The 15,378-nt window shown below is 30.0% G+C and overlaps 4 protein-coding genes and 2 pseudogenes across 6 annotated transcripts, besides 6 other annotated features; 1 reads left to right on the top strand and 5 right to left on the bottom strand.

Annotated features, from left to right (window-relative positions):
• Window positions 1-115: part of a mobile genetic element that runs on past the window's edge.
• Window positions 116-356: 241 nt separating this feature from the next.
• TVAGG3_0694250 (molting protein mlt-4 family) lies at window positions 357-2,282 on the bottom strand (the record flags this gene model as incomplete). Its single annotated transcript, XM_001329283.1, has 1 exon — window positions 357-2,282. The coding sequence occupies one exon, from the start codon at window positions 2,280-2,282 to the stop codon at window positions 357-359; it is 1,926 nt and encodes a 641-aa protein (XP_001329318.1).
• A 464-nt stretch (window positions 2,283-2,746) lies between these two features.
• Window positions 2,747-2,784: a mobile genetic element.
• A 1,169-nt stretch (window positions 2,785-3,953) lies between these two features.
• Window positions 3,954-3,991: a mobile genetic element.
• A 238-nt stretch (window positions 3,992-4,229) lies between these two features.
• Window positions 4,230-6,224, bottom strand: TVAGG3_0694220 (uncharacterized protein; the record flags this gene model as incomplete). Its single annotated transcript, XM_001329282.1, has 1 exon — window positions 4,230-6,224. The coding sequence occupies one exon, from the start codon at window positions 6,222-6,224 to the stop codon at window positions 4,230-4,232; it is 1,995 nt and encodes a 664-aa protein (XP_001329317.1).
• Window positions 6,225-6,868: 644 nt separating this feature from the next.
• Window positions 6,869-11,001: a mobile genetic element.
• Window positions 11,002-11,192: a mobile genetic element.
• Window positions 11,193-15,378: part of a mobile genetic element that runs on past the window's edge.
• TVAGG3_0694190 (uncharacterized protein) lies at window positions 11,926-12,162 on the bottom strand (the record flags this gene model as incomplete). The annotated part of the gene is made up of 1 exon (XM_051243157.1): window positions 11,926-12,162. One exon carries the CDS (start codon window positions 12,160-12,162, stop codon window positions 11,926-11,928), a length of 237 nt encoding a protein of 78 aa, XP_051089744.1.
• TVAGG3_0694180 (repellent protein 1 family) lies at window positions 12,210-12,668 on the bottom strand (the record flags this gene model as incomplete). The annotated part of the gene is made up of 1 exon (XM_051243156.1): window positions 12,210-12,668. One exon carries the CDS (start codon window positions 12,666-12,668, stop codon window positions 12,210-12,212), a length of 459 nt encoding a protein of 152 aa, XP_051089743.1.
• Window positions 14,300-14,733, bottom strand: TVAGG3_0694170 (annotated as a pseudogene). Its single transcript has one exon. A coding segment is annotated over exon 1 (434 nt).
• Window positions 14,779-15,037, top strand: TVAGG3_0694160 (annotated as a pseudogene). The gene has a single exon. A coding segment is annotated over exon 1 (259 nt).

Raw genomic sequence — 15,378 nt, 5'->3', positions numbered from 1 at the left:
TACGTTCCTATGTTATGACCTTCAATTCAGATGTTTAAGGTTAATTTTCAATGACGCCTCACACCAGTTGTCAAAAATTTGAATTAAAGTCAGACGGGCGTAAGTGCGGCCTTAATGACGAGGCTTTTATATTCATGATGATTGTTTTTTCCCCTATATAATAGTTAAAATTCTTTCTTTTATAATAGAGGTGATTCTTTTCTATCTATTCGTGACGAATCCATTTATTTAGAATAATGATGAAATACTTGAAATCTTTCAATTTCAAGTCTTGTTTAATTAAATTAAATGTGATTTAATTTTTTATAATAACATAAAAAATAATTGGTCTTAAGTGGATGTTCCATAATAGTTATTTAGTATGTATAATAATTAATATCCGCACAATTTGATACTATTGAATCAATTATACTTTTGAAACCTCTTTCGACTGCAAATGAAAGAGGAGTTATACCACAGTTATCAGCCAGATTAGGTTTTGCACCATGAGAAAGTAGCAAATCAACAACTTCTTTGCAATTGTTTTCGGCTGCTTTTAAAAGAGGAGTTTTTCCATTTTTATCCGGTATATCAACAAATGCGCCATGAGAAATGAGAAAAGCAGCTATTTCTTCGCAATTATTCTCTGCTGCTATGTAAAGAGGAGATATGCCATCGTTATCTTGCAAATTTATATTTGCACTATGAGAAATAAGCAAATCCACAATGTCTTTATTCTTGCAAATAGTTGCTGTTTGAAGAGGTGTTTTTCCGAATTTATTTTGAATATTGACTTCTGCGCCTTTCAAAATTAGTATTTCTGGTATTTCCCTGCTGCTACATGAAGCTGCGATGTTAAGAGGAGTTCGACCATAAACATCTTGAATATGAATATCCGCCCCATGAGAAATAAGTAACTCTACTATTTCTTTACTATTTTTGTTAGCGGCATTATGAAGAGGAACTTCTCCATTATTGTTGGCTTCATTCAAATTCGCATTATTTAAAATTAATAGCTTTGACATATTATCATTATTTTTTTCTGTGGAAATAAGGAGAGGGGTGTTTCCATCTTTGTCTTTTATGTTGATATCTGCTTTATTAGAAATAAGAAATTTTGCAATTTTAGTATTATTATGTTTTGCTGCATAATGAAGAGCAGTTCGTCCCTTTCCATCTTGACAGTTTAAATCAGCACCTGCAGTAACAAGTGCGCTATCAATAAATTGAATTATATTCCTAGCTGAATAATGCAGGGCAGTACGCCCTTTTACATCCTGATAGTTAAGATTTGCATGAGCAGCTATAAGAATTTTGATAATATTATTTCTTTCATTCTCTTCAGAATTTAAATCTGCATGAAGACGAATTAATTTTGATAAAGATTTTTTTCCACTTTTCACAGCATAAATAAGGGGAGTGTTTCCTTCTATATCTATTGCATTGACATCTGCGCCATATGAAATAAGAAGCCTAACCATTTCAGCATTTTCTTTTTTAATAGCCATGTGTAGAATTGTTACATCATTTTTGTTTTTTGAATTAGCATCAGCATTATGAGAAAGAAGAAGTTCAACTATTTCTTTATTGTAATTTTCCACGGCATATTGAATTGCATTCATATAATTTTGATCTTTTGCATTTATATTACAATGATGAATATCTAATGTGTCTACAAACAATTTGCATATTTCAAAATTATCATATTTACTGGCATAATGAAGTATCGACATACTATTAGAATCAATCTTTGAAAAATCAAGATTTCCGTTTTTTAAAAGTTCAATTGTTTGTGGGAAAGCAGCACACCAAGGAATAATAGAATTTTTATCATTTTCATAAAGAATAAAAACTGCTTTTAAATTTTGTGATAATATAACTTGTTCTGGTTCTATTTGAAAGTTTTGAATCAAATCATGATCAAAAATATATTGAAGAAATGTATTGTTATAAGATTCAATAGCAACATTTACGCATTTACTATCAACTTGAATGTATTTTAAGCACTCATTGATTATATCTGTATTACCACCAATTATAGCATTGTAAAGACTTTGATTTGTAATTTCATAATCATAATTCAAATGAAGAAAATTGAAAATATTCACCGATCCGAAATATGCACAACTATCAAGGATTGACTCTTGCTCCAATATATAAACACCAAAAGTAAATTCTGTAACACCGTGTTGCGTAACATAATCTTTGAATTTATCAATTTGGTCATTAATGATAATGAAATTAAACTCTTCTTTTAGAGCAGAATCATCTATAAATTTTATGTCGTCAAGTTCTTTAATCATGTAAAATTCAGGATATTTTTCTTTGATTAAGAGTAGAATTTTGGAATAAATACTGATATATTTAATGTGATATTTAATAGCATTGACAACACTGCTAAGAAACACTTTATAATTTGAGTCGTACCTAATTTCTATACATTTTGTTAACAAATTAGCAATTTCTTCACTTGTATCACTTGTTGTTAAGTGGTTCAGCTTCTCATAAACTTCTATGAACTCTTCATACTGTTTTAATAAATCGTTCATTATGATTGGAAAAAAAAATCTGTGTAATTTTTTTCCATCATTCAAATTTAAATATATCAAAACAAGCAGATTACTGTATGTTGTACTCTGGCTCATGCAATTGTTTATTAGTTTTTATAACAACAAAACGTTTTTGTATTCATTTACATTATAAAAATATTACAAATGATAGGTAGCATGAGACTTTATAAGTAAATGATGCTACTTCTAGGGAAAATTGTTGTAAACAGAAATTCATCAAAAGTGACACCTCAGAAAAGCTAAAATATTGAATTTTTGGAACTTTTGATAGAGCACGTTTTTAAATATTAATTAAAGTAAATGTATATTTTGTAAAGATTCTTTTTAATAAAAAAATAAAATTTTGAAGAAGAACACAAAATCTTCTGAAAAATAATATCACATAAACTCATATTATTTTCTAATATATAACTATTTTATATAAAAATCAAATTCAATGATCTTAAAAGCGAAGGATAAACCTCAAAATTTACGAATATAATGAGTGGGAATATAATGCTTATCTATCATAAAACCATATGAAATATCAATTTTTGCTTTACGCCTAATTTTTGACGACAATTAGCAAAAAATGTTAAATGTTAACACTCAGTCCATTTGAATATGAAAAATAAAATTGACTTTGATTAAATGTTTTTATTTATCATGCAATTCTTCTTGCGACCAAAGATTTGAATAAAAGTTCAAAAAATAAGATAGCTTAAAAAATAATATACGGTAGTGTTTACTAATAGATGAATAGTATATAAATTCTATTAAAATGGATTTGATACAAAAAAATATATAAAATTTGATCATAAATAAAATCGTTTTAAATTACTTCTTCATTTAAATTATAACAATTATTTTTGGTTTTATATTTTTTTGTATCAAATCCATTTTAATAGAATTTATATACTATTCATCTATTAGTAAACACTACCGTATATTATTTTTTAAGCTATCTTATTTTTTGAACTTTTATTCAAATCTTTGGTCGCAAGAAGAATTGCATGATAAATAAAAACATTTAATCAAAGTCAATTTTATTTTTCATATTCAAATGGACTGAGTGTTAACATTTAACATTTTTTGCTAATTGTCGTCAAAAATTAGGCGTAAAGCAAAAATTGATATTTCATATGGTTTTATGATAGATAAGCATTATATTCCCACTCATTATATTCGTAAATTTTGAGGTTTATCCTTCGCTTTTAAGATCATTGAATTTGATTTTTATATAAAATAGTTATATATTAGAAAATAATATGAGTTTATGTGATATTATTTTTCAGAAGATTTTGTGTTCTTCTTCAAAATTTTATTTTTTTATTAAAAAGAATCTTTACAAAATATACATTTACTTTAATTAATATTTAAAAACGTGCTCTATCAAAAGTTCCAAAAATTCAATATTTTAGCTTTTCTGAGGTGTCACTTTTGATGAATTTCTGTTTACAACAGTTGTACTCTGGCTCATGCAATTGTTTATTAGTTTTTATAACAACAAAACGTTTTTGTATTCATTTACATTATAAAAATATTACAAATGATAGGTAGCATGAGACTTTATAAGTAAATGATGCTACTTCTAGGGAAAATTTCATTTCTTTTGATTAAAATCTATAATTAAAAACAAAATTAAAAAAATTAACAAATTTATGACATAAACAAACAAAATAAAACATATAATAAGAAAATCTAGTCTCTTATTAACAATACCTTACCACTTTCTCTGTCCAATTTGATATTAATCAGCTTGTAAAGAGAAATGTTTTTAACAGCAGCTCTGTACAACGCCATTCTTGAATCTAAGTATCCATCCTTCTTGGTATCATCGTTGCTGTACATTCCGAGGTTAGTCATCAGCAAATTTAGCTTCTTCATGTGGGGATCGGTTCTCAAAAAGTGACAAATTAAATTCATTTTTTCAATGATTGGATAAAAGTGGCTTATATGGATAGCTATCTTTCCGTAATGCTTGATGGCCTCGTTTCTCATCTCATCTGATACGAGCTTGAACTGCACGATGGATTTCAAGATTTCTGTCAATGGTTTGTGCATTGAAAAGATATCTGGAATTGGAAAGCTCTTTGACTGTATTTCATCAAACGCTTTGTCGATAACAGCATCAAATGTGTTCATTTCAATGGCAGTTGCGTCAAAAATTGCTTTGATTTCGGAACATAATTTGGAAAATAACCACAAAACACCTGCAAACATTGTAGTATGAATGAATACAATCGGGTTTGGCATTTGAATGAAGGAAAGTACTTCATTCAAGAACCAAACTAAAGATTGTATTTTATGATTTGCAGATGTGGCAATAATATGCTCAATATACATAGAAACTTCATTCTCAACGAATGGAAACTCAAATTCATTAGGCATATTCGATAAAAGAATGCTCTTGAGGAATTCATTGATTGGTCTAGTGATAAATACTGATTCTGCAGTCTTAACGACCTCGCAATGCTCACTTTGGTAGTTACTTAAGTTCTTTCGACATCTGTTGATTACGATTTTCCTTACTTTGTCGTTGGATATATGCGGATAAATGTCAGACCAAAGGTTTCCGTAGTTATCTCGACCGGCCGTACCGATTGCGTAAGATATAAACGGGTTGTTGTCTGAAAAAGCAAACACACGCTCTGTCTTGTTCTCAACAACTTCGATTGATTCTAAAATTTGAAAGAAATCTGTAAATTGAACAGGAATGATTTTATCAGGCGGCGGTTTGTATCGTCCTTGGATATCTACGCTTACAGGAAACATTTTTGTGAGATGATTGAGAATAATAGGATTTTCGTTCGCGTTTATATTGATTTTGAACGGTACATAACTCGGAGAAAAATGTTTCATCTGATAAATGTTAAGTTTCGGCTTTGGAGTATAAGGTTTCGATGCCTTTACAACAGGTATCATACTGTCATCTTTTTTAAGAAGATCAAATGGATTTTCTGGCTCATCAATTTGAATTAATTCGGCAAACGAGAGTTTATCGATTGAACTTGTGTCAGAATTGAATTTATGAGTTCTAAGAAGCTTAATGATTCCTTTTGTAAGTGATAGAATTTTGGATAAATCTGTAGCTTTTATATTTATTGACTGATTCTGAACAATTGCAGAAAATATGTGAACAAATGAAAACCTTGGCTTGATAGAAAGCATAATATATGAAAAGTGATTGATAATTACGTCTTCTGGTATATTATTACTAAGAAAAACGTTAATTAACGCTTTTGTTTGTGAATACAAGTCATCAACTACAGATGACTCTTTATTGATAATGATTTGCCATATTTTTCTTAAAACCTCGGTTTTATCAACTATTTGATTAACTTTCATTGTTAAGATCTGTGCTGGAGTGGAATGAATGATTAGTTTTGAGAAAATACCATTTAATTTTTCTATTTCATTCTTTGTCAATAAAATTTTGGATAAAATACAAAATGCTAATATATCACTTAATTTTGAAGGATATGATGCTTGTTCTTTTGGTGGAGTCGGTGGTGGTTTGGAAACTGGCTCAGCTGGTGGGGGTGGAGCAAATTTGCGAATTACAGTTACAGACACTTGTTGTGAAGGTGGTTTAATAGATTCAATTGGTTGAGCTACAATTCGCCGAACAACAGTGATAGTTTTTGGCTTTTCTTGTGGCTTCGCACCCGGATTTAGAAAAAAAGGTACACTCATTTGAAAAAATTCTGAAGCGCAAATGACACTTTTCATCAGAATTTTTTATATATCGCTTTCAATTTCGATTTTGTTAGATAAAGATACAGTATTCTCAAGGGAATAGCTACAAATAGCAAACACAGTAAGCGGACAATGATTGATATATATTCTAACCATTTTTGTCATGATTTTATTTTCAAAATATTGGTTAAGTTATTAATTCCAGCGCCTGATGCAGAATATTATAATTCGGAGTTATTGTACGTATCTCAAGCTTACTATTTCAATTGTATAATTGCTATTGAGGTGATTCAACCATTGATGCTTGTAATAATGGTAAATTTTAAAGATATGTTTAAAACGAGCCAAACTAATCCAATTAAAGGTCGATTTTTATCAAAAACTATCCCCACTAGTACTTAATTCAGAGCAAAAGGATTATTATATTTATTAGAGTCAAGGGCAAGATACTCATATTTACATATCAACTCATATTTGAATATAAAGCTATTATAGAACACCAAGAGAAGTTATTTCCAAAATGTAATGAATCATCATCACTATACAATGACAATTGAATTTTAAATAGAACTGCTGTTGCTTCACATCGTATAATATTTTATTTAAACGGAATTCATTTTTCTAATTATTTGTAAAAATATGGTAAAAAAGGGGGTTGGCGTCCTAAGGCGTCCTAGTGTAAATTTCTCAAAATTGTGATATTTACATCACATTTTTGAGAGGTTTATGGGCGTCCTAAGGGAAAATTGAATAGCTAGGGCGTCCCGAATTTTCATTCTAAGATTTAAATATATTATATACTTAAGTATAATACAAGCAATATAAAAATTAAATTTTTATTATGTTAACTTATAAGAAATTTTTTTGAATTATCGTTGATTTATTGTAATCTTTCCAGGCTATACTTTTGAAATCAACTTTACCTGTCATACGCATTAATGTAGTAGATGTCCAGGTGTAGCTATTATATCCCAGCAACATTGGTATTTTATCATTGTAAGATATCAAAATGAAGCGTTTTTTTCAGATATAATTTTTCGTAAATTTTTCAAAAATAAGATGGTAAAAAAGCCTCGACTTGCTCGAAAAATAACAATTTTTTACTTGTAAAAATAACCCTTTTACAGCATGGGCAGCTATTCAATCACTATTTCTTTTTCTAAAAGTATATTTTTCAAAAAAAATTAAGATCAAATTCGACAATTTCTTGATGAAAGCAAAAATATTACACATACTTCTAGATGCATGGGATAAAATATGCAATTATTCAATCAATTCGCATGATTTGAAAAAAAAATCTAAATTTGATAAAAATGTAGAAATTTTTTATTTTTAACTTGAGATTCGATTTTTTTGATCCAATTTGTGAATTTTTTTTGATCGGAATTTCAATTAATTTGTTGATCAAAAATGACCTCACAATGTTTGATCATAAGTGAAGTCATCTTCATGGGTATTTAGAAATTCCAAGAGAAATTGCTTATTTCTCGCAGATGTAATATCTGAGAAAATCGAATTTAAATATTCATAGAAACCCAAATCATTCTCCGGTTCGAATAATTCATCTGTTGCTTTTTCTGTTTTTTCTATGAATTTTAATAATTTGATTAATAAATCTTCATCAGGAAGAATTATTGCTGCATTTGTGATAAAATTCCATATTGAGGTAATATGGCAATAATTACATTTATAAAATGTAATTTTATCCAAATTTTTTGGCAAATTCGCATAATAGCATTAATATTTGAAGCTGAGATTAAACCTGTGATTACTTCTGTAACTTTTGGAAAATCATCGCAATTTAATATCTCTTTATATTGAATTGAGAAATAAAAAAAATCAAATGGATTCATTTCTTCAATTTCAAGGAGATTGTAAAAATTGATAGAAGTGTTATTGCAACAAATTGTATTTGCAGCAAAAAATATCATTTGCTCGATTCCATTTTTGGAATAAATTTGCTGGAACAATGTTAAATTAAAACAGTTGCTTAATTTTTCTTCATTGTTTTCATAAAAAAGTAACAAGTTTGCAACTGAAATTTCAAAATTTTGATAATTGCCAGTTATTTCAGTAAATATATATATTTGCTTTTCTTCATCTAAAAATGGCAAATATTGATTTGCAATATTAACTAAAGTTTGGGATAAATTGTTCCAGTTTGATTTTACAATTTGTGAGCACATTATGTAATATGTAAATTTATCCGCTTTGTAGGAATTTAAAATTGTTTGTTGTTCTGTTTCAGTTAAATTACTGAATTTTTCAAGATTAATATTGTGATAAAAAATAGAATCCTTGAAACATTCTGATATCTTTTCAATGTTTAAAACGGATGCTAAAAAATGTAAAAGAACTTCATCAGTCACTGTGATTTTTTTGAAAAATTTATCCCAATTCAAGCATCCAATTGATCTTTCTGTCATTGTACTTATGCATTGATAAAGTTGATTTAATGAATCCGAAGAATAATCATTATGCTTGACTAGTTGAGTTAGTTGATACAGACTGTCGTCAGCCATTTTAAAAAAATGAATAAAATTGTATAGTAAATTATATTTGTGAAATTTGTGACGCTACATTCAATCTAAGACCAATATCTCAAAGAATTCCTCATTTAAGTATTACTTTTCATTGTTTTTTAAAAAATATCTTTGCTTATTTGTTCACTTTTTTGACATTTATTATATGCTTTTTATCATATTTCCGATGATATGAATATATATTCTATATAAGAATGACGCTACATTCAATCTAAGACCAATATCTCAAAGAATTACTTGTTTAAGTATTACTTTTCATTGTTTTTTAAAAAATATCTTTGCTTATTTGTTCACTTTTTTGACATTTATTATATGCTTTTTATCATATTTCCGATGATATGAATATATATTCTATATAAGAATGACGCTACATTCAATCTAAGACCAATATCTCAAAGAATTACTCATTTAAGTATTACTTTTCATTTTTGATTCAATTTTCGAACGGTTTTCGTAAATTTTGCATCATTTCATTTTTTAATGGGAAAATCATCTATATTTAATCAAAAAAGAGCAAACTTTACAGACGAAAATAAAATATTTATCAGGGAACAATCTGATAAATACCAAAAATCAACATCGAGAGATGAAAAAACGAATATAATCAAACAAGTTCTTCAATATTTTAATATTAAATACGCCGAAAATGAATCTAAAGCTGTCAGAAGATATTTTAGTTATATTGCAGTTAAAAATATTCCCGCAGTTACTGGAAAATATCCTGATACAATTGTTCGCAAAGATATGCTTTATTCGCATGATCATACAAATATTATTAATTCAAATAATATTGAACGTTACTACCGTTGCATCGATCATTCTTGTCAAGCACGTTATTTAGTTAAAATTGAGAACAGTTCAGTTTCCGAAGATTTACAAAAGGAACATATACCCGAATGCAGACAATTTAAAAAGTTACAAAATGAAAAAAATGATCTTCATAAATCAATGACTCTGACAGAAATATACAATAAGGCAATGGCAAAATTTTCTGAAGACAACGGCACTTTTCAGCAGATTAAAAAATTTATGACAGAACTTGCTGTTGGTACTGATGAAAACCCATTAATTAAAGATTCATTGGTCAGGGAAGTTTATAATAAGTCCAGAAAATTTTCTGTTGGAGAAAAAATTACAGACGATGAAATTGCTAATTTTTGTTTAATAAATGGCGAGCAGTTTTTCATTGGCCATGATTTTCAAGCAAATTGTGAGACGATGTTTTTTGGTTTTGAGAAGGCAATTCAATTTGCAAAAGAAGCCACAGATTTATTTTGCGATGGAACTTTTAAAATTACACCAAAACATTTTCAAAAAGGACAGATGCTAACAATTATGATTTGTGAACCTTCAACAAATCAATATCTACCACTTTTATTTATATTCATGAAAAACCGCACATTTGAATCTTATAAGAAGGCATTTGAATATATTTTTACTGTCAAGGGTATTCAATTTTCAAAGCTAATTCAAATTCATTGTGATTTTGAAAAGGGAATGATAGAGGCACTTCAACAAATTTTCCCTAAAGTCCGTATAATTGGATGCCTATTTCATTTCAAACAAGCTTTACACAGGAAACTTGTAGCACTTTATACAAAAAATTTCAATACTTTACAAAATTCTTTATTTAAGCTATATTCTATTACTCCATTCATGTCTCATGAAGAATTTGTACTTACAATGCATATAATTAATCAAAATAAAGTTGATTCGATCAAAGATTATATTGATTATTTCAACAAAGTTTGGTTGCCGCACTACAATTTAATATCTCAATATAATAATGCAACTGCAATATTCACTAATGATTGCCTCGAGAGTATGCATTCAGAATTTTCTTCGTTAAAACATCCAAACATTTATGAAGCTATTAAGAAGATATCTCAAATCCAATTAGATAAATATAACGCCATCAAAAATAACCAGAAGATCGAGCGCCATATAAAAACCGTTATCACTGATAGCTACAAAAATTATATTCTTGACTGCTTTCAAAAAGAACTTGAGAAAACAATTTTTTCTATCAAACAATACAACGTAAGTGATCTTTCTTTGACTCAGAACGAGATTTCTCCATATGGTTCCATAGAATCGAGTTCATTGTTCGAAAATATTCCAGTTCATGATGCAGATATACTCAAATCGATCGATCTAACAGATAAAGATACAATGATCACTAAGTTTATTAATGAAAAAAGAGAAAAAATTATGGCATTATTTAATGAAACTGTTGTAAACGAAAACGATAAAAACGGTTTGACAAAAAGTGATACTTTACATGGCAAAAAATAGAGCCTTACTTTTGAGATACTTGAGATTGAAACTGAATCTTATGAAGCGGTGATCTTGAATCACTACATCATAAGGTTCAGTTTCATATAAAATTTGTTATTCTTTTGGAATTATTTCTTATAAGATTAGTTAGTATGGTTATGTTGGGTATGGTGGCACTGCGTTCCACTTTACCCAATACTTGTGAATTTGACACTTTACAAAACCGTTAACGTATATTTTACAACACAAACGACAACACTAACTTAATCTTAAATATTTACAAAACCGCCACCCACTTCACTTCACTAACGAACTCACTAATGTAAAAATAAACGTTCTCACTATCGTTCTCACTAACAACTTCACTAATGTTCTCATAAATTTTCCTCAATATCTTCATCATCAGTGTTAACCCTATTGTAGTCATACTTGAAGCCATAAACTTTCTCTAACTTCTTAACGTACAATTTACATAACTTACCTTCGTCATCGTATGGTTTAATGATATAACTATTTCTATCTTTATAAACAGTCAATGAAAAGTCAACTGGTCTCGGATGTATTTGAAAGAACATGTTATGCTCAGGAAGGAAGAATAAATGTTTAAATGTATGTTTGTTATATGTTTTGATTTGTATGAGTTGCTTTTGTTCTGTCATTACATCCAAATAAAATAAAAATAAAATAAAAAATAAACTTAAAAATTAATGATATCACCACCCTCACACGTATGAAAACATAGCACAAAAATAAGCCGCTAGCGGCAAGGGCGAAGCCCATGTTTATGTTAGAATGTTAGATCTAACACGTTTTCTAACACGTTTTCTAACCTAGCCGCAAAGCGGCTCTGACCCTTTGGGTCTGTTGAATTCATTGCTTTATAACTCTCTTCCTTTCTCCAACTCTTCTAACTTCTTCTTAAGTTCAGCAATGTTGTCCTCATGAAGTTTAATCTTTCTCAAAATTCCTTCTCTATCTAATGGTTGCTTTATCTTTCTAAACTGAACTCTACCATCCTTCATAGTATGAACGTAAAAACCTTCTGGAATAATTCCTGATTTAATGTATTCTACCAAAAACTTTTGTTTCATTGCTTCAGTGACTTTAGTCGTCATTTCAATCAAATAAAAATTTTAATATTAAATAAAAATAACGTTATTTTTCAGTAAGGAAACGCAGGAGTTTTACGATTTATTTGAGGAGTAGGTTCTGGTTTAAATGTTGGAGTCGGTTTAGGAGTTGACTTTTGAACAGGAGTTTGTACTTCCATAGGTTCAGGAGTCATTGAAGGTTTTGCTTGTGAAGGCGTTGGTTTTGGCGAAGGTGTTGGAGTTTGTTTAACTTCAGCTACTTCAGTATTATTTACAACATTTGCTTTATTTCTTTTCAACATCATAACTGCTCCTGCTGTAGCTAGCAAACCTAGTGGGAGACCATATCTTATATAAGGACTTGACCAAATGCTATTTTTGACAGGAGCTGGTGGAACACCTAACCTTGGTGAGACTGCTCTTTGCCATTGTGCAGCTCGTAAGAAATATTCAATAGGTGCTCCATAATCGTTTGGTAAAGTTTGTTTCATAGATGGTGAAGGTTCACGAGAGCTTGATGAAGAACTCATTTATAAGCTTTAAAAATAAACGTTCATCCTTTATTCCTCACCGTCGTCCGTAGCTAAGTTATAGTCATCTAATCTTATTATTGGGATTCCATTAGCACGCACCTGAATGGCAAAGCAACAATCCCTCATAAATCCAATAAGTGGCTTTGGTACATTTTCAGTTGCTAGTTCAATAGGTCCTTTAACAGACAATTTGTATGTTATTGGAGCAGTAGATGTTTGACCTTGCTGGAAGCAAAAGTCCACTTCTGTTGGAAAACCACATAAGAAATGTGTGTTGTCATAGCTATCCCATTTATGTTCCACACTACCATCATCCACCAATGACCTCATAACATCTTCATTAAATCCTATCATATCATTGTTTGTATTGCAAGCGTTCGCAACCATTCATAAAAATACAGGTCCATATGATTTTTCAGGTTCTGCCAGGCATATTTCCATAGCTCCCATGGAAAGCTGAAGATATTTAAACTTAGGGTTCTCAAAATTAACATAATAGTTGTCTTTCTTTCTAAATAGTGCCCAAATACTTTTTAACATTAATAGGCGTATAAGCTGCTGTAAATGTTGCACTTGAACTATCTGTATTCTTTGAGAATGAACCGTCCCTAGGAATCCAATCCATAACTTTAACAGGAAAACATAAAGCCTCGTTTGTATAATGTTCTACAAGTTCTGTATAAATGTTAGGTCTAAAGAGAATGACTTTGATGAATGAAACATTCATTAAAATCCATCTTTTGTTCGAAATAGTTGCTGGGTTACAGTTGTAATAGTAACTGTTCCACTAGCTTCTACTGCCTTCGTTATCATAGTGAATGGTTCATTCCATGGAACAAATTTATTTGTCGGTGGATTTGAATCTGAAGCAAATGCAACTTTAAGAGTTGGATTGAAAGCAATGATATCATTTACAGATATAGATGTGCATTGTAAGGCGTCGCTACTGAACTTTACTTTAAGCTGAATGTTACCAGCAAATGCAGGAATAAATCTTATAGCTTCTAATGGAAGGAATCTCTAACAGGAATTCTTAAACGAAGCTTAAAATCAAATGATTTTCCTGCTGTAATTGGACCACTAACAATTTGTCCTGTTCTGCATGTTCCCGAATGACTCCATACATCTTCATGTCGAGTCTTTGAGAAAAAACATCTACTTTCTTTTATTTGTTCGGTAGTTTGTGAGTTTGAAGTTATATATGCTTCTTCTCTTGCGTTGTCTTGAGAATATACGATACGACCATTTGCAAGGATTTGATATCCAGCAACTGCATAGAAAGCGTCATCGAAACCAATCCAAAATCCTGGTGGGTTGTTTTATTGGAACCTGAACCAATTTCTTTATCTGCAATAAATTGACCTTCCATTTTATACGTAATGAATGTATTGTAAAGGTCCAACATATTTTCACCAGAGGTGAGAGATTGAATTTACCCATGTGTTATCTTTAGCAGTTCCAGGTTGTGATGGAATCTTTGCGTCAGAATATTTTCTATTAGTGTCACCAATTTGAACTGCATTGTCTATGATATCGAAATATGAGCGAATCTGATGAATATGCTCTGCTGGAGTAAATTCGTTTAACTGTTCGTTCTGCATGTATTTACTTCGGATAAAAATATCTATTTACTTCATTATTCTCACTCTTCTTCTTGGCATTCGTGGTGGAAGTTGTTTCTTGACATTTTCAATGAACTGTACATTCTCTTTTGTCTCAACTTCTTTCACTGGTGGGTCAGGGTTCTTTGACTCGGTTTGTTTTTCAATGAAATTCACGAACTTTGCAATAAGCTCTTGGTTCGTTATTGAAAGAACATCTGGCTTCTTTTCTTCTTGTTCTATTGACTTTTCAGTTTGAACAGAAGGTTTTATATGGGCTTCGTGGCTTCGCCCTTGCCATGCACCTTAATGTTGTCACTCTCTGCATTCGCTAATGGAACCTTTCTTTTTCTTACGTATATTTTACCATCTTTACTCTGACTTACATAATAGAAAGGATGTTGTATTCCTCTTGCGTCATTTAATATAATAGACTCTCGCTCTGATTTTGACAAGCTCATTTTACATCGGTTAAAGTTTTAATTTTGTTTTTTATCTGCAGTCAAATGACTCAGACAAGTCCTACGGACAAGACCCAGGGTCATAGATGTTGAAGCATTGAAGAAAGAAATTCGTGAGCAAATTTTATCCGAACTGAAGGAACAAAAACCAGAACAAAAGCCAGAGAGACCAAAGAGAAAACTTAGTGAAAAACAACTTGCTGCATTAGCTGCTGGAAGACAAAAGAACCCAAGACTACTGGCGAAGAAAGCTAGAGAAGAAGCTGAAGCAAAAGCTAAAGAAGCAAAAGCAAAGAAAGAGTAAATGGTTTATTTTTATCCGAATTAAATGTATAGACAAATACCTTTAACTGTTGCGTTCAGTAGTGAAAACCCTGACGTCAAAATAAAGGGAACAGAGTAACGTTTAAGTTTCCAACAGACTGGATTGTGAACATAAATGAAGAGAAGTACATTGGCATAACAAATATGTATATAACACGTGCTTTCAGAAAGGTTGACTTTATACTTCAAGTCGAGATAGAAAATGACGAACAGTCTTTAAGCGCCCAAAACATTCACATATACAAATACTTTAAAGACGATACAACATTGTTGCAATGTATGATTTCATTTAATGAGATGTTCGAGAAAAAGTTCAACATT

This window comes from Trichomonas vaginalis, chromosome III (genome assembly GCF_026262505.1).
Source record: "Trichomonas vaginalis G3 chromosome III, whole genome shotgun sequence".
Classification (NCBI taxonomy): Eukaryota; Parabasalia; order Trichomonadida; family Trichomonadidae; genus Trichomonas; species Trichomonas vaginalis.
The sequence above is the reverse complement of the archived record's forward strand: the minus strand, read 5'-3'. Positions and strand labels throughout refer to the sequence as shown.